Genomic DNA, 15,347 nt, shown 5'->3' with positions numbered 1-15,347 from the left:
TAGGTTTATCAGTTCAGGCAAAATTTTAAAGCTTTTCTATTCTATTATTTCTATAAAGACACCTCCTCTGCCAGACTCAAGCGTTCCCAACATTTTTAATTCACTATATCCGGATTTTTATTTGGATCTGCACTAATTCGCACACACTTATGATCAGTGCCCTAAACATGCAGGACTTTTTTCATCAAAATGCATGAATCATTGGATGAGAAATCAACAAAAATGTTTGAATTGAAAACATTTTCCTGGATCCGCAGCCTGATCTGGACAAAATTAGATAGGTTCTTTCTTGGGTCATGCCCCAGCCTTCCAAATGGACTCAGAAGCCAGAGGAAGGATGTGCAGTGATCTGAAGACATGTAGTGACTGGTTGGTGGATAATTGTGAATGGCCGAGGGGGGAATACATCAAACTAGATGTTATCGTCTCTCTCAAACCACTGTGATTTAACAGATAAAGTACATTTCAATAAAGATATGCATCATTTTGGAATTTGTGCTTGTAAGAGGATCAATTTAACACATTTCTACATGCTGTGAATCATAATGAGACATCGCAGCATTATCGCTGTAAATGTCCTTCGGGGTCATTTTAAGATTGCGGGCAATAAACAGGCTGTGAAGATTAATCCCCCAAAATCCCTCAGTCACTGTTGACTTCATAATTGAAACACTTCAGAGGGAGAACAGCCTCAGCTGGTGTCAGCGCTCCCCTCCGGAATGCTCTGTTATGGTTTTCTAGCTGAGTAGCTCGACAGTCGGGGGTCAAGACTCAAGTAAAGACTCGTGTTTTGTTTTGCCACGAGGTGAGGAACAGTGTGTGGTTGATGTGCTGACGCCTGCATGAAAGCTCTCCTGTCAAAGTGGGTCAGTTCAGCTGGGTTAAAACTACAGTGCAGAAGAAAGACAAGCTAAGTTGTGAATTCTGCTGATTATTTATTCTTCCCATTCTTCAGGGTTTTGCTTAGAAATGTCGCAAGTCAACATGCTCAGACAGCAGGGTGTGTTGCTAAAAGATTACTTTCAAGCGATGTGTGCATAGCGACATTATTGGAATAACCCTTGTGGAAAGCAAGTGGTATATTTGTAATTGTACTGTATGATTTATTAGTCTGTATTTGGATCCCGGCTGTCATTGGAATTTGTAATAAGTTTGGTATTTGTCTTGAAATACCAAAACAATAATGATCCACAAGAACCAGGAATGCTCCGCACTGGCACGCAGGCCCGCTGTGCTGCAAGAATGCACACACACATGCACACACTCTCTAAACTTCTGGTGTGACTGGTAGTTTTCTGTCCCTCATAGATTAATTTATGGAGCAGCTCAGACATGACACACACAGACAGGTTTACGCTGCCCACTGAGATAATGAATTTCCCTGTTTTGCATGTGCGTGCATTCATAAGCGAATGCGTGTCGATCCAAATGAGCCAGTTCTGCAGGATTACACCGTGGCCTACCGGTTCCACCCCTAACGTCTTTTTCAGGCATTCCAGCTGGTGCCCGTCCCTCACCATGTGCAGTCCCACCTAGCAAAACTCGCCCACCCAGTTTTATTTAACCATTCCAGTTGGCATAAATCCACTAAGCCACCTGGACTCTAGTTTTGCCGCATACATACCTACGTTTTTCTCTGAGGTTGGCAGTAGCTTTGCTGTGGGAACTCATGTCTGTGGTGGGCCCTGCAGTCGTGTTTGGACCAAACTGCTGCTATTCAGCACTCATGTGTATTTCCATCCTTTCCCTCTCATTAACAGAATCTGCTCCTGTAGCAGCAAAACAGAGTTTAGCTGTAGTTTCTGGGTTAATGATGGAGAGCAATGCAGTGATTAGACTTACAGTCACTTTCCCGTGTGTGTGTGTGTGTGTGTGTGTGTGTGTGTGTGTGTGTGTGTGTGTGTGTGTGTGTGTGTGTGTGTGTGTGTGTGTGTGTGTGTGTGTGTGTGTGTGTGTGTTTGTTGGGCCGTTCAGTTTCCCTGTCAGCCCACATCGTGATCCTCATTAGCCGGAGCGTTCTCTCTCCCGCGCTCCCTTACTGACTTCTCCCTTTTATTTTAACTCAATTCAGTCACGCTTAAACAATCCGGAGTTGTGCATTAGCATCGCACTTGCACGCATCTACACAGTGAAAATTGTGCACAAACAAACCCTTTGGACATCTGGAGAAAAAGCACATGCACATGCATACATGCCAATTTAGGGTAACTAGGGCAGTATCTCAAGCTGATGCTTGTAAGTTCATGTGAAGGATAGCATACTCCCTCTGGGAGTGTGAGAACTGAGGTTTTCACACACACCCCCCTCCCCAAAATATATGCATTGATCAGATATTCTCTTTCAGAAACTGTGGCAAGTTCTCCACCATTCTCGTCTGCCTCTCAGTCAGCAATGCACAACTCTGAGAGAATGTTCCCATGTTTACCTTGGGAAGCTTTTACACAAATTTCCTCTCCGTGACAAGTTCACCCCACAGATCTGCAGTGTAAGGCAAACGGGATGTAGGGCTTGTTTGTTTTTCACTGATCTTCCCCTTGTCTTTATTCACCATCTCGCTGGCTCTTACCATGTCGGAGAAGGGGAAGCTGAGGAGGAGTGGGAGGAACAGAGGGCTGCTTTGTATCGGTCTCTCTGAGGCTCTGTCTGTGGAAGTGGTGGTGAGCTGTGTGTGTAGGTGCTCCTTAGTTTGGGTGCCTGTCTTTGGTGGCATGTTTGGCACAGGTCCGTGTATGGATGTGTGGTGTTGTTTTTCCAGGTGTTGATTTAACAGTTTTAAAAATAATTTTAACAACCAGTTGACATCGTGCCAGTCGTCACCCACCGACAGGTCTGTCCACAGACGGCATCAAAGAGGATGTGATAGCAGAACTGCCCCTACCTCTGTGAAAGTATCCACGACTGTGCATGAGCATGCGGGCACACATGTTGCTCATTGTGCCTCTCCTTCTTTATGTGCCATTTTTCCTAGCACACCCACAATATTCGGCACAATGCAGTTGTTTGAACAGAGACGACTGCCAAAGCTGGGCCTCTTTAAAGGATATATATCTGTCTCACATAAGCTCTGCCTCTGCAAAACAAAAGGCGCACCGGCCTGTCCCAGATTTTCCTTGTGCACAGGCTGTGCAATGTGATGAGAACAAACACCGCACTGCTGTATGCCTGTTGGTTTAAGCTTTTATGACCTTAGACAGGTACCTGCTCTCTGACTTATGGGAATCCCTGTATTCCCGAGGATGGACAGGTTCTTTTGGGCTCTTCCGACATGGCCTGATTTACTCCCCCACCCCCAAAAACAACTTCCGGACCTATGCGTCTGTCTGCATGATCGCTGTAACAGACAAATAGATGAACAGACAAATTAACTAGGAGGACTTGCATTGCGGAAGTTAACATTAAAGTCAGCCAGTCTGTCTCGCTAACACCTTCACACTCTGTCTTCAGGTGATTACTGCTGTGATAAGTGGAGGGTTCAAGCTAATTTTGAGGCTTTTAGCCACCTCAGCACTTCAGTTCCTCCACTCATTGACCCGCAGGCTCCAGGCTCTTCAAGAGCTCTTAAAGGAGGGTATGTCACTCCTGACAAAGTCCTTAAAGTATTACTCATGCTTAGTGTGTGAGGGTGTGGGAGGATCGTGCTCCCTTCCTGAAAGCTCAGCCAAAGAAGAAAAATAAGGTTAAACGTAAAGGTCACTCTGATTAGAAGGAAGCATGATGTGAAGAAGGAATCATGCATTCAGCTTCCTGTGATTGTCATCTTACAAACTATTACTTGGGTGAGCAGAGCAAGAGGATGATGCATATTTATCATTCATTACAAATTTCCTATTCCTGCTTTTCATTTGAGGAAACTCCAGATTCCATTTATCTTTTGCTTCGTGGCAGCAGCAAAAACTCCCATTGAATGTTTTTCAGAAGGTAGCGTTCGTCAATTTGCTTCCTCTGGGTCTTGCAGCCATCACTAATGTCACATCAATGTAGAGATCAACAAATGCATCTTAAGATTTTTCCATTAAAACATTTACAGTCAGACAGAAAGTGAAATCAGGAACTTGTTGGTTGTTTTCTCTTCTCTTTTGTGAATCTCAACAATACCACAGCCTTGACCCTTAATCACAAACGTCAGAAGCAAATATTCATACAAAGAGTAGTCACATATTTCTCATTGTGTAGTGAGGGGGAAAGAAGAAATGAACAACGCTGACATAATGGAAATCTGAAAGTCACAGATACATGAAAATCTGGTCTCTTCCCTTAAGCAATGTGCTGAACCCATCTGTTTCCATGGTGCTTTCAAAGCACACTGTATAAGACACAAGCACAAGGAGTTAGGTAACCTCCTCCACGGGCGTTCAAAAGCACACCACCAAGTGATTCTGCGGTCGAGCAGTCCCTCAGAGCTCCTCATTGGCTTTGACTGATCACATGATGCAGGTTGAAATCTAAGTTGCAGACATGTTGTGATTCTCCTCTCGTCTGTCTGCAGAAGCATTTAGTTTCAGGTACATCTGTATCTGGATGTGCCATGATGTGGACACCTGCTTTAGACATACTGCCTTGTAACGGTGAAAACAGCCTTCATCAGGCGTCATGACTTGTTATTTTCCATAGTTTTTCTACAGCACAGTTCTGGATATACCACTTTCCCCATTTAGTCAGATGAGGTGTGTTGTGGTTTAAAGATGTGATGTAGACCAGCTGGTGTTACCTCGTGTTGAGGGAGGTGCACACCAGCGCCATTGTAATCACGCTCCAGAATTTTTGGTTAAGTGGGTGCTTTTGTCACGCTTCACGCGGCTGCACCCCGCCCATCTGCATTCTATAACAATTAAAACAAGTCTTGCAGCTTCCGATACCAAAGCAAGACTTGACTTGTCATTTTTCTGTGGAAGGGCGCACATACACACACACACACACACACACACACACACACATATGTGCTCATGTTTGTTGTCATGACATGCAGGTGTGTCTACATGAACTTGAAGAATGTCTTTCCCACATGAGGGCATTGTCAAACACAGCCTCCACTGTTTCTATAGTCAACTGACCTTTCCTCTCCACTTGCACTTCTTTGCACCTGTTTAACCTTTCTAGACCTCTCTGTTTTGTCCTTGCTTTTCATGTTCCTGTGTTATTATGTGACTCTGACACCCGACCTTCTTTTCTCTCTCCTGACATTTTTTTCAGGAGAAACAGGACTCGAGCAGCACGTCTCTGCAGCTCCGTAATGAGATCCAGGTAGGCATAGACGTTAAGTTCACAAAACACTTTTGCAGAGTTGTACACATGCTTTGGTTAAAAATGTCAGTCTAACATCTGTCTTCTTCTCTCTGTCCTCAGGAATCATTAGGATTCAGCAGTGAGGTGTCAACTCCCGAAACAGACAGAAAGTACGTTTATGTGTCATTACTGTAACAAGTGATCGTAGCCAGTGTGGAAGCATGAAATGTGTGTGGATTGAAACGTGTGTCTGTTCCATGTCAAAACAATGTGCAAGACAGTCCGTGTCTGGATCTCATCAAATCGTTTACATGCCTCATGCATCGCACTTCGCCTGTCTGTACGTCTGCACCTAAAGATGGAGAGGGCCAAATGGAAACGCACGCACATCCAGATGCAGCTCAGGACACTGATAGATCTCGTATGTGACAGCTTGTACAAAAGGTCGCCCAGTGGGTGCAAAGGTCGCCTCCTCAGGTGGAAACCTCTGAGCTCACAGATGAGTGTGGTGATGTGTGGGGGAGCAATCGGCACAGCTTTGACTGACCTTAAACATAAATGAAAATGCAGATATTCTCAGACAGAGCGTTTTGTTTTAATATATTGTTAAGACGTTGGGAGAATTAATATATAAACAGAATAAGAGGGAATTTAACTTAGAAATACATCAAATTAACTGTATACATTCACTGTAATCACAATTTGGATAATTTTGGTAATTTGCTTTTAATTGTTCCATGAGAACATCAATACAACTCATGTATGAAGATATGATGTTAAATCATTAGCGAGTTAGCTTCATTATCTCAAATTTTTGCTTTAAGGTTTCCTCCCCAAACAACTACTTAGTAATGCATTGCACACCTCCCTCCTCGATCCTTTTCATTTATGCACTGCTGCAATCGTTTGTAAGAGAAACAGCAATGATGAAATGGATGAAACAGCATCATATGAATGTTAAGAAGAAAATTTGCTGGAAATGAACTCCCAACATTTAGAGATACTACAAACACGACCAGCAGTCGGTCCTTTAGACTTCCTCTCTTGAAGAAAAACCACCGACCGCTTCCTCTGGCCGACCTGCTAAGTCCAGCAGCTGTCCTCTTGTCTCTGGCCGTCCACGCTTCCTTCCTGCCTTTGTGTCCAGTCGGGGGGGGAGAGGGAGTCGGAGAGGGTGATCGCCAGATGATTACAGCAGAGAAGCATGAATGAAAGAGCAGGATGGAGCTGGTCATGGGTGGGGTTCCTTTTCACTGGTTCCTGTAACACAAAGTATGTGTGTGCTCACTTTTCTGCACATTTTGTGTGTGTAGAATCTCTTCCATCATTTGCCCACAATGAGATCACCGTTATGAACTGTTCAACACATTTTAAACAATCCTTGGTCTGCAGTAGAGCTCTGTAAACGCAGAATTGAATTCATTGCAGTCACACATGTTTGGACGCTTTTTAGTTGCTGGGTTTGCTTGATTTGTGTAAGAAAAGGTCAAGAAAATTAAATTGTTTGCTCACAGCCAGATGACGACTGGAGTTTTAAAGACAGAACCAGCATTGCCCATTTGCGGTGATTAGTGGAAATGGGAGCCCTGGTGGAACCCCGATCACATGTTCGCCAGGGCCAAAGTGGAAATAAATCTTATCTCAATCTTTCTTCATTTTCTGCATTTGTTCTGGTCCGTCACCTTCGCGTGACCCCCGCAGTGGAATTGTCATGTTCATGTGACGACCACGTGCAGCAGACGAAGCGCATACCACAGCCGTGATCTCTTCTCCTATGGCTGTATATGTCGCGCAGACAAATGCTGTGGATGATGGGAACCAGATGTCAGATTTTTCGAATGACGTCTCTCTTCTGAGGCCCAGAAAGAGCCTGCGACTGTACTCTACTCTTTTTTTCTCCCCTTTCTCAAAAGTATACAGACTTTTTCTGCCACGAGTCTTCAGCCAATCTAACTCGACATTTACCCCCCTCTTCACCTCTGTCACTTTGACTCTTCTCTCCTGCGTTTCTGTCTCTCTTCTTACGAGGCCCCATCTCTAGAGTGAGCATAGGGTATCTGTATCATCTTTATCTAATTAACCTCATTTTTAAAGTTTTCATGCTCGAGGACAAAGTCTCCTCCGTCCCGCCCCTCAGGACCTTTCTTTCTTTTTCGTAATCCATCCTTCACTGCCAGTCCTCGCACTCACCCCATGTTCTGCACTCCATTTCACAGCCTATTGTCCACTTTCCACTGTGGTGAATGGGTTCCAGGTAGAGTGATTTATCATGCGCAGGCAGACTGATAGACAACCCCCCCTCCTTCGTTCCCCTCCCTCAGACATATTCCTCGCAGCCGCACAATGCATAAACGCTCACACGCACAGACACGGATACCCACATCATCACCTCTCCACGGGACAAAAGCACCCAGAGGCGATTATCCAGATTTCAGCTCTGGGCTGTGCCACCCTCGCGTCTGCATGTCTCCATGTTGGTTTGTCGGCGGGAGGCGGGCACAGCTCCCACAATCCCCGGTATGCAAGCGATGATGACGGAGCAGTCCCACAGGGCTGGAGGTTTAAGGCTAGAGACTTCCTGTTTTGGAAGGTGATTGATTAGTGGGCATTGTTGCAGAGTGGGGACCTCATGCTTATCAGTGACGTTAACAGCGGAGGTAAATGGAACTTGATGAAAAGCGTACGTGTGCACAGAAGCGAGACACAGTTGTTACTCGACTTTGACAGGGTTCGTAAGAGAAGCATTTGTGCGACTGGATGTAGAATCTAAGCTTATGCAACTAATAATCAGATGGAAACGTAAGCCGTGCCATGTGAAGAATAGAACAACATTAGCATGCTGGGAAACTAAAGTAGCTTGTCAGCGTATTTATTCTCTTGCGGTTGAGTATTGCAGCACATTCATGGAGCTGCTATTTGCTACAGAGACAGAAGCTCGCCAGTGTAAATATTCACACACTTACAATGCACTGAAATATACTTTTTTCAATTGTGCATTCTGTGGGTTTGGTTTTTCCCACCACATGACCTTCTGTCTTCCCCTTCCCTGTGACCTCCAACCTCTTCCATGACCCTTTAGAAGGTCGTCCCTCTGCTCTTCCTGAGACAACCGGCACTGTTGCACAGGGTCGCTGCCTCTCATTGTCTGGACGAGAGCCCTGGAGATGACTCTGTCCAGGTGGCCCGGCCTCGCACCCACACGAAAAACACACAGTCACCGTTCATGTGTGCATTGTTGTGATTTTTGCTGAGCGCGGAAAAAAACTGCCACCACGTGCTAACATGCTACGTGCTGGTTTATCAGTAGTCCTGGACAGAAGCTTGGTCGCACAGGATAGGAGTGGTCTCAAACCTGTGATTCATAAGTGTCTACGTCAAGGGTTGACCATACGATCTGCCCTCCGTGTCCGCTGAGAGCTGCATACTGGTTCTGGTCACACATACATATCCATGATTCTGTTAATACTAAAATGAGGGTCCCCCATGATTCCTTGTAACAAGTTCCATTCCATTCCAGTAGATGGATGTATTGAACCTGGAGCTTGGGCAGTTGACACATACATTCAGAGCGGTCACAGATTTTGGGCTGCACCCATATGGGTCCATGTGTTCCAGATGTGCAGCAACATTTACAATGACCATAGAAGACCGCAAACTGGCGGTCATGGAAATTGGGAATTCTTCTTAATTGTCACTTATTCATTGTCATTCTTTGTTACTATTAGATCTGTGTTTCTTTATACTTCTGCATATTTTCCAAATGATTACTGTCAGCATCTCTGCAGTTGTGAATCATCATTCTCAAGAATAAACACTACTCCTAGTTTATCATTGTGAAAATGACTAATGCTTTACATCCCACTCACGTAAAACGCACTGTCAGACGTATCATTCTCACTTTCAGGAGCTTTTAACCATGTTTGATTCAGTCCAGACTCTCGTTCTCCTCCAGCATGTATATTTTCAAAGTGCAGAGGAATCAAGGAAGGCAACTTTCACCTACACTGCACAGAATCGGCCAGCGTTAAGACACTGTATGTTATAATAGGCTTTGAATAGAGTAGCTAGCTTATGCTAATGAGATAAGAGCAGTTAAATGTGGAACACTCAATGCAAGGAGTGGAATCCAAAAAGAAAGGCAAGCCAAAGATTTAAGGTTAAACCAATTAAGATGCCTCGCCGCACAATGCCTGGACGACCCGCTCTTTGAAACGCATTCAGACTCTTTAAAAATGTGCGAGCGTGCAGATGTGTGTGTGTGTGTGCGTGTGTGTGTGTGTGTGTGAGTGCATGTGGGAGGTTAATTTATAGACCGTGGAGGAGGAGGGGAGGAAGCAGTGCTGCAACTGAAAAGCTTCTATTGAGTGAGTTCTGTTAGCATTAGCTTTGGCCCTAGCCTATCTAAGAGAGAAGGGGGTGGGGGGGTGGATGAGCAGAGGGACAAATCATACAGGCCTCCATTCAATTAGCATCTCATTATGTTGCCATGGCAGCCGGGGCTTTAAGCTACGAGAAGATTTCCCATTGCACCGAGAGGCGGCGGCTGCTTTGGAATGAACATATGAGCACATATGCACACGTACAGTATATATATCCACACACACACACACACACACACACACTGCCACTGGAGAGGGAGGTGAGCATCTTCTTTCGAACCCATCACACACTTCACGGTGCAGCTTTACTCCCGTGTACGATAGTCATTCAAAACATCTGCCAAATCGAGATTTACTTAACACGTCTCTAAAGACAAATTTGCTCCTCTGATCTCTCCCCTTTCCCCCTATGGTGTATTCTCCTTTTAATTGAAAGGATGAAAAAGATCAGCGTGCCGCTGCTGCCGCTCACTGTCACACACACAGACAAAAACACACCTGTAGGGCGTCATCCACAGACATAATCCGTCCTGAAGCTTCACTTCCTCTTCACCCTCTCACTCAGCCCACTTATACCCAATCGGAACACAAAGTCTCCTCTGTGAACTTTTCAGCAGCTTCGCCTGAACATGAACCGCCGAGCAGATCCCCCTCCCATTCTTTTTTTTTTTTAATGCATGAAGAAGAACGGCTTTTAGATGATGTGGTTTCTCATCGGCAGCAGATCAAAGCAGAGTCAGACTGCAAGACTTGAAAATTGGGTGAGGCTGCTGATACACGACTGTCTGATCAGAGGTGGGGGAGGTTCATGTGGCATAAGGAGCTTTTTCGAATTGTTCCTGTCCTCTCGTTTGTTCTGGTTATTTGAGAAGGTGTGTGGACATGTCAGAGATTTATTCTCCCCAGTTATTTTCCATCTCTTTCTCTCGGATGCCCTCTCTCCCTCTTCTCTCTCCGTCTTCCTCGTGACTGTCTATCCTGTGGAGGGAAGTGGAAACACAAACAGGCTGAGTCTGCCCTGTGGTTTTTTTCCTCTCCCTGCTCTCTGTCCCTCTTCCCCCCCCCCCCCCCCCCCCCCCCCCCTTCTGTTCTTCTCATCCTCAGTTCCATACTTTCCATCCTCACATGACTGACCACTCTTTGTCTTCATCATGTTGACCTTACTCTTTTCTTCACAGATCCTTAAACACTATGTATTAACACAGTCCTCCTCTCCTCTTCCCTCCTCTCCTCTTGTTCCTCTCCTCTCTTTCATTCCTCTCCTCTCGTTCCTCTCCTCTCCCTCTCAAGCCTCAGGAGCCTGGTTCGCTCTCACTAAAGTACCACCACTGACCCCCAGTGGTAAAAAGACGAACTGTACAATTCACTTTTGCTCGTGCTGTACATGAAACAGAGACACTGGGCTTTATGATAAGATGTGAGCACATGAATTTAAATTAGAATTTTTCTCAACCCTGTCTTTCTTTCTTATCCTCTTTTTGTACAGAATGCCGCTGCACAAGTCCAGCTCTGAAGATGGATCTGGAGGTAAACTGAGATCTCCTCCTTTCTTATTATGTCCACAATAAATCATTTATTGGTTCTTGGGGAGAGATTAAACATGTTTGTGATGGTCATTCTTCATATTTGCAAGAAATGTGATCAATGCAGATGCAGTTTAACACAAAATGTAACATGCTTAATATAAATGTAATGATCTTTCTTGTCATTGTGTTTTAGCTCTGTGTTTTCTCTATGTGACCGATGCTTCCTTCCCTTTAGGTAAATGGGACAACAAGAAGAAGAACAAATCTTTTTGGCAGAACTTCCGCAAGTCTCAGCATAAACCTGTCATGCGACAGACGTCCAAAGGTTTGTGTGGCACACTTTTACAGATCCCCTCCATGAATAGACATCGTGTCATACTTGACCTTCAGCTCTTCACTCTCTGCCTCCATCAGGAGAAGACATCGGCTACGTGGCCAGCGAGATCACCATGAGTGACGAAGAGCGGATCCAGCTGATGATGATGGTGAAAGAGAAGATGATCACCGTAGAAGAAGCCCTAGCTCGGGTAGGAAAGCGCCACCACCCTCCTGCCTCTGTTGCACCTTCCTCCCACATACCGGCTCCCTACTCCTCCTCCGCTCAACACCCCCAGATCCCTTCACCTCCTCCTGGATTACTCTCCTGCCTTTTCCCTCCTTCTGCTCCATTCTCCCACCATTTAGAACTGGCTTACTAAAATGACTCACTTTTACTAACCCCTACACCGCCCTGCATTTTTAACATGAATTGTCATTTTTACACATATGCACACACACACACACACACACACACACACACACACACACACACACACACACACACTGGGGATTATGGGGTGTGGGCTCTCTGAGTTTGTGTGGGTGTGTTGATCAGTTCTTACTGGTGGGGTTGAATAACTCCATAGCTCCATCTGTTGGGGTAATGCACTGGTGCATTGTGGTTTTTCTCTAGGTTGACGTGGTGGATAATTATTTGGCTTTTCTTTAAAATTTTCTTTCTTATCTTTCTGAATCTCAATCAGTTTCTGTTGATCTTCTTTTGTCTTTATTTCTTCATCTCCTCTCCTTCCTTCCTGTCAATCAGCTTTTCTAATGCCTTGCTCATGGGCAGTCTGACCGTCCAGCAGCTGGATGATTCTCCACAAGGCAGATTTTAAATTTCTTTCGTTTTCCAGTATTATTATTTTCTTTCAACCAATGGCTTTTGGTTTCAGCTTCTCTCTCTAGCGATTGACACTCAGTCAAACCAATCAATGATCAGCCTTTGTGGTTAGCTATTTGTCGTGCTTCTCTGTATCACTGATCAATATCATCACATTGAGTTTCATTTCATAGTCAATACAGTGATATGTAGCGTGTGTCCATGGGTATGGTGGAGTACAAACCCAATAATATTCACTTCTCCTTTCAGATCAAGTAGGATTTATGTCTGCTCAGTAGGGCAAACATAAGTCTTTGAGACAAAAGTCAATATAAAGTGCCTTGAAAAGATTAAATATGATAGTTGGTGTGATACAAATAAAACTGATATGAATATGACATAAAAAAGACTATAGTGATATTGTTGAACTTACATTCTGGCCACAGTAAAGACCTTTTATTTACCACTACATCAGTGAGGCTCCCTTGTTGTCTCCGTGTGTGCTTGCCCGTCTGTGTACAAACAGTACTGTGTTGGTACGTGCACGCAGGGTGAGAGTGGGTGGTCCCCCTTCCCCCCCGACCTGTTCCTCTGCCTCTCTAAACTCTTCTTCTCCACGTAGCTGAAGGAGTATGAGCGCAGCAAACAGTCCTGCAGTACTGACGCTGCAGAGTGCACTGACGGACCTGCACCCAATCTAAACCAGTCCTCAAACTGCAACGTAAGTACACCCCCCCTACCCACCCCATTACCCTATCTGACACCCTGAAACCCCCGACACCTGTCCCCTTTACTCTGCCTCTCGTAAACACTCTCACCTCGAGCAGTCTCACCTGTCAGTTTGATTTTTCAGCCGAGGAAGTTGTGGAGAACAGCCATTGTTGTGTGTGTGTGTGTGTGTGTGTGTGTGTGTGTGTGTTCAAATATCAAGAACCATTTCCTGCCTCGATGTCCAGACTTTGAATATGATCCACATGCCATTAAAGAAACCACTGTGACTCTACTTTTATCTTCCCTCCCTCTCTTCTTCCTTTTTATCTCCTCTTCTCTCTCTGCTCTTTATTCACTGGCCAATCTACAAAATATCCACCTTTAGATATACATTCTCTCCACCATGTCGTATATGTCCTCGTACTCTGGGTGTTACCGCTGTGAATCTTGGCCCATTACTTCCCTCAGCTCATGCATCTTCCACTCGTAATGCAATGTATGCAATTTTGTCGTGAGTCCACGTCAGTATTTCATTTCTCAGGTCAGTCCTGTCGTGCACGTCATCTGAAATGTTATTGGCTGCTGTAGTGACAGAAAACTGTCGTTTGGAGTTTGAGCTCAGGTGCATATCCAGAGCGTAGAGAGAGTCAGAAGAAGTCCAGTCGTTAGTTTGTTGCCGTTGGTTTTGTCAGCTGTGATCCTTGGACAGAAAATCTCCACAGTCGCCATCTAAAAAGAAAAAGTGTTTTTCTTTTATTGTGGCGCTGGTCCTGTAACAGATGCTGTGAGATGTGGAGCTGGAGCTCAGACAATCACGTCCTGTTTGATCTCATGTTTTTTCGGTGTGTGTGCATATGTTGACGCTGTTTGTTTTTCCTTTTTAAAATATAGGCCAGCTCCGATGCAGATTCAGGACTCGATAGTGGTCATAAGGGCTTTTGATTAGTTCTGCACTGTACGGAATCATATGGGAATAAGCGTTCTGTCACACAGGCTCAAACATTGACCCACTTTTACAGGAAATGAGTTTATCCAAACACAAAAAATTCCACGTTCTCTGAAAATGAAACCCTTGCACATGTGTATCACTGCTACTTCGAAACCTGCTCCTGATTTCCAGCCTGAAAAGCTCTGGTATGTTCTAAAAGAAATTACATTTACTCTCATACACTGCTTTCATCAGAATGAATGTTAAAGTAAATGGAGGTTTGACCTTGAAGCCTTCAGACACATGTCTGATTCTTGATCCTAGCCTGGGTTACATTTTCAGAGTTGCAGTTTCTTTTAAGTCGATGACACCTTTTTAAGTGGGAACCATTTCCCTCCATTTGAAAATAGGTTAATTAGAGCTCATATAATCTCCTGCTGAGTTGAGCATGTGTAAAAGGGAAACTGCGCAGAAAGTCCGGACACAATTCTCCCAAGTTTCTCCGGAGGACATGTCTGAAAATGGCTTATGATCATTCTATCAATCTCTTAACCCTCGCGTCACCCCTCTACTGTCAGCAGCTCACTTCCTGTGGGAGGAAGATTGATTAAAACTTAGAGTTTTGCAGACAGGGGAGAGGATGAAGAGTCACTGAAGGAGTATTGTGCAGAGGAACACACAGCTTGGCTCTGGAGGCTGTGAACAAACGCTAGTGCTGGAGGCAGAAAGGAAACAGGGGAGAGAGAGAGAAGATAAAGACTTTGCACTCACCCCTAGAGCCAGAAAAGAGGGGGGGAATCTGTGTTTCCCTTTTGCCCTGAGTTCCAAAATTGGCCACTACAGGAAATATTTCTTCTCTGCAGGGGCCTCTATTGGTGTCACACGCTGCCCCCTCTCCCCTCTGATGAATAGAATTAGGTCATACCCAAATTCAAATAGTAACAGCATCTGTACTCTATAAGCAGACGTGAATATACAGTGCATATGTGCAGCTGACACTTTTGCAATATACAATTCTTTGGCTGCTCTGTGCCCTTGTTCTCGTGCTGTCTTTCTTCAGCCTGTCGATCGGAGCCCACATTCCAGGACTGGCCATTAGCGATGTGGGGGCCAAGGCAGGGTCACAGGGGCTCAAATGCTCGGATTGTTCTCCGCACACAACACGCCTTTTCTCTGCTGGCGGCACGGCTTGTCCAAAGCAGCCCCTCATTCCTCTGAGCTGAATTCAGTAGGGGGCTGCAGCTCTGCCTGCCAGCATGTGCACAGGGCCACGGGCATTATTGTGGATCGTGCTTGCATGAGAATGTGATTAGAGACACTGCGGATCTACTTGGACCTGTTGCTTTTGAACACAGGTCTTAACTGAGGTGGTAAGTGCAGAAAAAGTTAGTTGTGCATTTAATTAAGTTGGTTTATAGTTGTCTAACTTTTAGTGCATC

General features: G+C 45.0%; 1 protein-coding gene across 10 annotated transcripts in view; it reads left to right on the top strand.

Annotated features, from left to right (window-relative positions):
• sash1a (SAM and SH3 domain containing 1a) overlaps window positions 1-15,347 on the top strand; it is a 214,274-nt gene that overhangs the window by 179,838 nt on the left and 19,089 nt on the right. For 8 of the 10 annotated variants that reach the window (XM_069515468.1, XM_069515463.1, XM_069515465.1 and 5 more), the window contains exons 3-8: window positions 5,191-5,241; window positions 5,344-5,393; window positions 11,089-11,129; window positions 11,364-11,453; window positions 11,543-11,655; window positions 12,892-12,990. In XM_069515468.1, coding sequence (XP_069371569.1) covers window positions 5,191-5,241; window positions 5,344-5,393; window positions 11,089-11,129; window positions 11,364-11,453; window positions 11,543-11,655; window positions 12,892-12,990 — 444 coding nt within the window. The remainder of the gene's footprint in view (window positions 1-5,190; window positions 5,242-5,343; window positions 5,394-11,088; window positions 11,130-11,363; window positions 11,454-11,542; window positions 11,656-12,891; window positions 12,991-15,347) is intronic. The other 2 variants (XM_069515466.1, XM_069515469.1) reach the window with 1 other exon arrangement.

Source organism: Paralichthys olivaceus, chromosome 19 (assembly GCF_024713975.1).
Source record: "Paralichthys olivaceus isolate ysfri-2021 chromosome 19, ASM2471397v2, whole genome shotgun sequence".
Lineage (NCBI taxonomy): Eukaryota > Metazoa > Chordata > Actinopteri > Pleuronectiformes > Paralichthyidae > Paralichthys > Paralichthys olivaceus.
Note: the sequence above shows the minus strand (reverse complement) of the source record. Positions and strands in the feature narration are given on the sequence as shown.